At 33.2% G+C, this 9,024-nt stretch overlaps 1 protein-coding gene across 1 annotated transcript; it reads right to left on the bottom strand.

The window, feature by feature from the left end:
• Nucleotides 1-2,715: 2,715 nt before the first annotated feature.
• LOC127733303 (uncharacterized) lies at nucleotides 2,716-4,704 on the bottom strand. The gene has a single exon (XM_052242669.1). It carries the CDS (start codon nucleotides 4,280-4,282, stop codon nucleotides 2,879-2,881), a length of 1,404 nt encoding a protein of 467 aa, XP_052098629.1. The 5' UTR covers nucleotides 4,283-4,704; the 3' UTR covers nucleotides 2,716-2,878.
• Between the last annotated feature and the right edge of the window lie 4,320 nt (nucleotides 4,705-9,024).

Genomic DNA, 9,024 nt, shown 5'->3' on the forward strand with positions numbered 1-9,024 from the left:
AAACTGAGTCGGTATCTTCCATTTCCTTGAGAACTCAGTAGCGATAGCTAGGAATGTGCTAATTTCTCGCAGATTTAGGCAGTATCTGTTGTTATTGCAAAACATGTCGCTAGTAAGTTGAGACACTGACAAGTCGTATCAGTCAACCAGTTTGTGATGCTGACCTTAAAATTTATGCAGTGTCGATGTCAGTCGTTCGTCCTCATAACTCAGTTTATGTGTTAGGAGCACACCCATGTTAATGAGTTCCGAAAAGTGTGAACATGCACGAGCGTAACTTATTGACTGAGATATGTAAACGCCATATACGATTGAGAAGACGGTATGTTACTTCTGAGAAATTGGACGCTGACAAGTGGAAGTTGGAATCATCACGTTTGTCATAGATTAGTTTTGAGGTCATCCATCTGTGTCAATATGGAGGACAAAAATCAAGATATGAAGCAGACTTTTGGTAGTATCCATAATCTCAAGTTCATTATGATATATGAGATGAAAGCACTCATTGAAATGTGGGTTATTGTTGGACACAACTGCATCAATATATCTGAAATTGAAATAAAAAATAGAGCAAACGAAAATATAACCATGCATCCGGTATATGACAGAAAGAACAGCAGTTTGACAATACTTTGGTATTAATCATTAATGGTAATAAAAAAGGAAGAAAACAATCTAAATGAATTCGGCAACTGTGTTTATCACCACCAACCTCATTTTACTGTATTCTTGATTTTTCTTTTATCTTTGGTTTTTTTTTCTTTATTCGTTTGCAGTTTAATATGATAGCCGAATATTGACGTCATAATACCGATGTCAGCTGAGGTGTCAAAAGTAAACAGACAAAAAGGGGAGTGATAACACCGGAATGTTGCATGCTCTTCAATCGTAATAAGACTGTTTTCACTTCTGTTCGTAGAATTGAAAAGTAGAAAAGCTATTTAGTTTTCGTTTTGAAGAAATAATCCGTCTTATCTATTAACCTTCCTTAACCTCAAACCTTGATCTTACATGATAGTTCACTTTGTGATTTGGGTTGAAGAAACGAAAATATCAATGCGGTTCGAAAATGATAAAACTCAGAGGAAAAATGTTCGTCCACAGATATGAATAGAGGTAGATGCGGGATAAGGTCAACGAGACAGAAACCCAACGACAAAGATAACCAAATTACATCTATCGGACAACATGCAGTAAACAAAAAACAGGTGTCTAAACAATATATATGTTGAAGCTGTAAATCGCTATGAGTCTTTTAAAGTCGAAAATAAATAAATCAGGTATAAACAAAATTTTTCACTTACAGTTTTGCAGTCACAGTTTACAACTCTGTAAATTAGAGAGTTCACTGTTGTAATGCGGGTTATATATATTTATATATTTGAGAAAAAATTTCTTTTTCACTCGAAATATTTGCACAAATTTCAAACTAAGTAACTTTCATATAAACGATCAGCTATAGCACTGGGAGTTCAACATATTGTATGATTGTTCTGCTGTCCTGCTATAGCAAGAGAGGTAAAGGTCAGTGTTTTATCAAATCAGATAAACACAGGTACAAAAATGATTAAATTGCAACGAGAATGAATTCATGCATACAACATTGATATGCTTGTGGATTATGTAAACATTTTTTTTTTAATTTATATTGGTATGTCAATTCTATACAAATTCAAATTTTACAAAAAAAAAATTCCAAGAAAAAATATATTGTTGTTTTTTTTGTGTGTTCTCATCTAAGTATTCACTATATCGTACATAATTTACATATCTGTATCATGTTGCTTTTAAGTTGGAGTCTATGCGATATTACATGTAGGTTTTAGTATTTTCCATGGTTTTCGTCTCTTTTGTCTATAACAAGAAATATGCAGCGAAGTGTTTCAATTTCAAAAAAGGGAATACTTTGGTTCTCAAACTCGAAATGGGCCAAACTTTGATTGCAGAAGGACTTAGAAATTTTATTGAGCTCGGAAAGATTGAGTTTTCTTTTGTGGTGAGCTGCCCACGTATGCATTCAAACAAGATCCGGCCAATTTATTTAATAGTTGCAATACAGTTTCGAATGTGTTTTGACAAAAAAATTCCCAACGATTCCTAGATGAAAACAAATGTTGAAAAGTAGGTTAATATATAGTCATCTATTTTTATTGAAGATGCAACTGAATTATAACACACAAAGGGTGTATATCATATTCCTAATTATTTGTAAAATTATTCAATCAAACGAGACCAAGTTATTTGGCATATCCGGATACTAATTAGTAAGAATTATAATAGACATTGACAGTTCCGTTTACGATTTCTGAATGTCTCATTGATTTCATTCATATAATCTAACTTCCAATAAATGTTTTTTTTGGCTGATTAAAATCGCTATATATTACAAATAACTTATTATTGGGGTTTTTATTCTTTTTCTCAATATCGTCACGATTCAAGGTTTTATTGTCCTGCAAAACAACAACAAGATATACATCAAAGGTTCATTCCCTCTATTCCCACTTTTTATAAATCTGGTAAGAAAAGTTAATATTTCATGTGGGAATAGAGGGAAAACTTGTGCAAACAAAGGATTATACTGTACAAACATTTTTTAATCAACTGTTAATTGACCAGTGTTTTTTTTATTAGGACAGGTAATAAGTTATTTTTGCATTTGTATGAATTCTGTTTTTTTTTAAACAAAATAAATATGAAAGAAATTAAAACAAATATAAGTAAACTATTTTATTTCTTTTATAACACAAATTGAACTGTAGATTCAAGCAAGCATAATATAACACAAATTATACAACAGCACGTACTAGATCAAATCACACATTGTAGCACATACATTAGACAATCATTGTATACAAGTCTATTAAAGTTTATCAATCTATTCCACGTGAAGAAGGTGGGAGGCTGCATCACCAAACTCTACTGTTGTGACTTCCTGGTTGCGGTGTCTAACCTTAAGTTCGTCTAATCTGTTGTTGATTTCTACATACTTCTTTTTTGGTGCCACTCTCTTCCCACCGGCTGCATACTGGATCATGGTCAGGGCGTTGAAGGCTTCCTCATGTTTCAGAAGTTTAATTAGTTCAAAGATGTTTGGATGTGGATGCGTGACATGTTTCTTCAGCTTGCTGTGCCATCCCTCTAGATGATTTGTTGTCCTCGGTCCTTGTGTTAAGTAATGGTTCCAAAGGTGACTGTTCTGTTCAACCCAGTATGTTGTTACATAGTCTGTAAAGGGTGTGTAGTTGATGTTGGTATCAATCTGATCTATGTCTGTTAGGGCATTAAACCACACATCTTCAACCTCAGCAATGGGTATAAGTGGAAGTACAGCGGCACGGCGTACTAGTTGATGAATATTGTTGTCATCCTTGTATGGAACCTGAAGACCTGTTTCTTGTGCTTTTCTCCAGATGCATTGCGTGTAGTGGAAGAAACAGCCTTTTGCGTTGATGCCAGGAAATACAGAGTATGCTGCATTTCGGATGGCGACTTCATAGTCCAGGAAGATAGTAGTAGGCTGAAGTTGTAGTTGGTGTTGGTGGCAGAGATCTTTAAGTAAAGTCAGGAACCTTGTATATACTAGTTCACTCTTGGCTGGAAGTAAACTGTGTACGAGTGGATACATTGCTCCGTCAACCATTGCGTGAAAAGTGTACAGTTGGAAGAATAGGCTCGGACAGGTGTAAAATGTACCATCACCATATATGATATCTGCAGCTGATAAGTGTGTTAGATTCTTTTGCGTACTGAAGATTAGCATACGCCCTACTGTGTTGTCGTCTGTTAGCAGGCATGGATCGCCTTTGGTTGTACGTGTCCAAATACCATCTATGTTGATTTGATCAACAGTTTTTGGTAAAACTGGAAGGTTCTTCTTGCGTTTGTTGTACATTGTGTTCTTGCAAGATGGAAAAGTTGGAATGTTCTCTACAAGTTCTTGTGTGTCGTCGTTCCAGTCGTCGTTTCTGAGTTTAACCAATTCTTCCTCGTAGATGGTTGGAATTGGTGTCAGCTCATTTGTGCAGCGAACTTTCATTCTCTGGATGACATCGTCTACTTTCAGCTGCATGTGGTCAGACCCATGGTTGTGGTTTGCTAAGACTTTGGTTGGTATGTTGTTCAAAGTATTGATGGTGGCAGGACAGTTTGCAGTTGAACACTTCCAGTAAGTTCTTATGCCCCTTTTGTTCTTTGCCTGGAACTTAAACCCACTGTGTACAAGGTTTTGGTTCCCGAGTCTGTTTGTAACAAACTTTACTTGTAGTTGTGCATTAGCCATTGTAACTGAATAATGACATGACTGGAGAAGGATCACAATTTATATCAATTTTTAAGCTTGGAGCTCATAGAGCTTGGGGTTGGTAACTGAGTAAGTATTTGTCAGCTAAGTTCTTAGCTTGCAAAAATTATTCTGATTTTTTTCAGCTTGGATAACTCAGTCAATTAAAAATGATTGCTCATGCTTTGAAGTAAAGTTAACAGTTTTCACCCATTATTTTACATCTTTGATTATTGGTCCAAGTGATTATATTTTTAGAGTATACTTTTATTCCACATCTTAAGATTATACTTGGTTATAATATTATTTATATCATGATTTATTTGTACAGCAGACAATTCTTTAAGGTTACAAATTCAAAAATTTTAAAATAACTCCAATCTATTTATCATAATTATTCTTTATTTTTAAATATTTCTTTGACGCAGTCATGAAAATTTCGTTTTTCATTATTTTAAAATGTACTTGTATCCTCCATTTGAAATGTTGGAACAACTAGAATAAGAATGTCAACGAAAAAAGAAATAAACAAGGTATAATACCTAAACAGTGTACCAAATATGTAATATTTAAAAAAAAATACAGGTAAATCTCAGGTGAAATTCTAATTAACCTTGATTGTTATAAAAACAAATTATTTATCAAAACATCTATTGTTATTTGCATGTGGGAATAGAAGGAATAGTATTTTTAAAAAGTGGGAATAGGAGGAAGACACCACATCAAAATAGTAAAATTTTCATTTTGTTTGTGGGGTTTCTGCGGGGGGACTTAAATCTTGTTTGACTCACACTCACAATCAGTGGTAAAAAGAAAATTTAAACAACAACATGAACAACAACAATGTCGAAAGGGGCCTTATGAATCGTTAAAACCTGTTGCCGGATGAAACTGACTGAGAGCTGAAATTTTTTGGATCTTACTTAACTATTTACTTTCTTACATATTGTAATTATTAAAATTTTGAAATACAACTTCACTTTTTTTAAATACGTATAGGTACATATAAATGTATAAACGCTTTAAATTTAGTCTGTGTACTTTTATGCACAATACTGAAACCAGTAGGTATTTAAATGTGTATTGAAAAGTTTTTTCACAAATATATCTTCTGCAAAAAGAAAAGATTTTCTACCTGGAGAAATGTTTACAATGACTTAAATATGAGACAAGGTCATTTAAAATTGTTTTTCTCTTTTTGTCATATTATACACATATGACTATACACAAGTGACTGTCTGTATGAATATGGCAAATATAATATCGATCTGGTTTCATGCTGAAAATAACGTTCCTTTTAAATATTAACATATATCAAATATCATTTAACCTGAGAAAAATATCAGGTCATGACACAAATTGGATTGAAAATAACTCATGATGATGGATAAGAATTCATGACAAAACATCGCTACACGCACTATGAAATAATACAGCGATTGTATTACTGTTTTATTTCTCCAAGTCAAGACGAACCCTTTAATACAGACTTACTAAACAATTATAGGTTACCGTACGGCCTTCTACAATGAGCAAAGCCTATACCGCATAGTCAGCTTTTCTTTAAAAGGCCCGGCATGATTAAATGTGAAACAATTCAAACGAGAAAAAAAAAACCAATGGCCTGATTTTTGACAAAACAATAAACGAAAAAAATATGACGGATAGCAACCAACGTCAACCGCAAATTTTTAGGCTCCTGATTTGGGACAGAATTTTTTTTAATTGTAGCGGAATTAAACATGCATGTAAGCGCTAAACACTTCCCTTTACCTGGGACATTGCTGTAACAGCACAACATAAAAACAAACTGTTAATATCAGTTGGAAATGGCTTTAGTCAACAGATTGTCGCGAATCACAAAAACAACTAACGTAAAAACAAAAGACACAAAGTACAGATATAAAAGCACTGTTTTTATTAATAAATTTCTCAATATTTTTGTAGCATTAAAATGGTACATATTCTAGAGTACCAGACGTGGGCATTACGAAAAGTGATGTTTCTTCAATAAATGTATGGTCATCCCGAAAAGGATTTCATTTTTCAATTTTTCAGAAAAAAAAGTATCAGACTATACTCTGTCAAATTAATTTTCAGAACAAACTTTAATCATTACATATTTTATCAAGATATATTGTATAATATATTGATTCTTTTCCTAAGTATGGATGAAATATTTGCCAATAAGCATAAAGCAAACTAAAATTGATCTAGTTTACATATAGGCAAAGAGTATAAACATTAACATAATTTTAAACATTTAAAACCAAGAATACATGTCCATAACAAATAATAAAAACAAAAAAAATCAAGACATTGAAAAATCAAAAGAAAAATCCCAAAATGTATAACTAACTTGCCTAGCTCTGCTTACAACATTTCAAAGGTTAAGCGACAATGATTCATAGCTATCAATGAGTCAAATCCGGCTTGGAATGGGAAATACTCGGAAAACATATCAGGATTAAACCGGCAATGGCGGCGAAAAACATTCCTGCAACAGTTACGCTCACTTAGCTTAAATTCCAATAACAACACAATTAGTTACTCATACTTAGTTTAATCAAAAATTCAGTATCCTTATACATTTTGGATTTTCAAACGTTTCCTCCTTAAACTTCTTGGGTGTTAAGATTTTATTTTGATAAAACATTTCAATAAGTTATGAATAAAAATTAAGTTATCAACGTGTGTGCTATTAAGCGTGCAAACCTTACCTGAAGAATATATACATTGTATTTCCTGTTATGTTTATTATCATTTATATTGCTAAGGAAAATCTTATATAGCAGATTTTCTTCGCAAATGTAAAGCCCCGAGGAAACTTCGAGTTTATATATAGGAAAAAAATCTCTGGCTAAGTACTCCCCCCACCCCCACCCCCCTCCGAAATCAAAACCATACTCCCATAGAGCGTCAATGGTTTGCAGGGTGTATGCAACCCGAGTTTGGAGAATGCAGCACACCCAGCACATATAATATCTCTCTTAAAAACATTCGTCCAGAAAATTAAATTCGATGTCTCGCATCCACACTCTCTGCACTTTAAAGAACTCTTGCAACAACTCGTTAATGGGTACGTAGATTACCTGTTAAAGTGCAAATATTTTGCCCTATCTAACTTACCCTCATTTTCCAGTGTCAGTGTAAATGTACCTCCCTCCATTCCGGCCGACCTACCTTGCCGAAGCTACCTTTTTTATTATTTTTTTATTTGCGTTAGTCCTTCATATGCATATTTTACAATTTACTGGCACATATATGTTTTGTAAAATCACTATGCTATATCCAGAGACATTCCACATATCTGCCCTTTACCGAATAAGAATTAATAGACTTTTTTTTTAAAATGACCCTGGTGTGAAATGAATTCAAGGAATTACAGTTTATATTTTGTAGGTGACCTAAAGAGAAACACATATAATGGATAAAATTAATACCTGCTGGGATATTATTTGTGGCTGAAATTCAACTAAGATATGCAACGGTGAATTCTTTTAACGACATTATCATTTTAACAGAGTCTATGTGTAAGATTTTGCAGATTTACCATACCATCGTAAATTCCAGAATTTTGCTCTTTAGTAAACTGTTAATCCTATACGCATTACGCACGTAAGAAGTATTTATAATGGTGAATACTGTTTTTGGAATGTGACGAAGTAATCATCTTAAGGACAAGATGAATGAAGATGGACAATAACAAAATAACTCTATATTCCTAAAAAAAGAACGAAGGAGCGTAAATACTTAACTTTACATGTGTCTTTTAATTCAAATGAAAGAATTCGAATGTGTGTCCTTATTGGCATGTTTGGTTCATTAAAAAAAGTCATAAATATATATAAAACGTCTAGATATTAGTCAACGATCTTTCTAACGAGGGCACACTATGTCTCTTCAGAGATGCTCGCGGCCAAAATATTTGAAAATCCAAAACCTTCTATAAAGTTCTTTTTACTAAAACTCGTTGCAGTATAAAAAGATTTCTAAACAAGTAATTTGTTAGATATTTTCATGCTGTAAATTTTTCGTTCTAGAAAATTTTCAATAACACATGTATATTTTTGACAGTTTAGTAATTATAGTGTAGCACATATAAATCACACTTTAATACTGAACTGTGCATATAAAAAGAGAGGGAATAGCTATACTATCAAACGGGCAATCGAAAATCATATGTCAAAAAAAAAATAATGCCAGGGCCAAAAAATAAAAACGTCGAAAAGATCAACAAAAATAACAAAACATTACACAGAAAACAAATGCTTTAGAATCATGAACCCATGGCCGTTTAAAAAGCTGGGGGACGGGGGGAGTTGGTGTCTCAGGTGCATTTGTAGATTTCATCGATCTTATATGTTCATCCGTTTTCAATATTCATAGCTTAATATTATGAGAAAATATAAAGAGTCCATTGTGTATTTAAATTGAACATGTTTAATATCAGCCTATGTGTTATCAAAGTTTTTAAAAGGTTTGGCCTGGAGCATCACCGAAGAGCTATTAACTGTAGAAATGCGCATCAGGTGCGGTATAGTTGGTAATGTTGATGTAATAACTACCACTGAGTCGATACCTCTGCTGGTGGACTTTTAATCACTGAGGGTAACACCAGTTCAGTAGCCAGTATTTTGGTACTGGCATCAAAACACGGATATTGTTTTATTACAACTTTTAAAATTTGGAAGTAATTTTACATTAAAGAATGTACCCTCCTCAAGCATAGCTCTGATTCC

The sequence above is a fragment of the Mytilus californianus genome, unplaced genomic scaffold (genome assembly GCF_021869535.1).
Source record: "Mytilus californianus isolate M0D057914Y unplaced genomic scaffold, xbMytCali1.0.p SCAF_3, whole genome shotgun sequence".
Lineage (NCBI taxonomy): Eukaryota > Metazoa > Mollusca > Bivalvia > Mytilida > Mytilidae > Mytilus > Mytilus californianus.

Excerpts from the sequence above, each read along its gene's own strand:
- LOC127733303 (XM_052242669.1), bottom strand. The coding sequence starts at position 4,282 with ATGGCTAATGCACAACTACAAGTAAAGTTTGTTACAAACAGACTCGGG.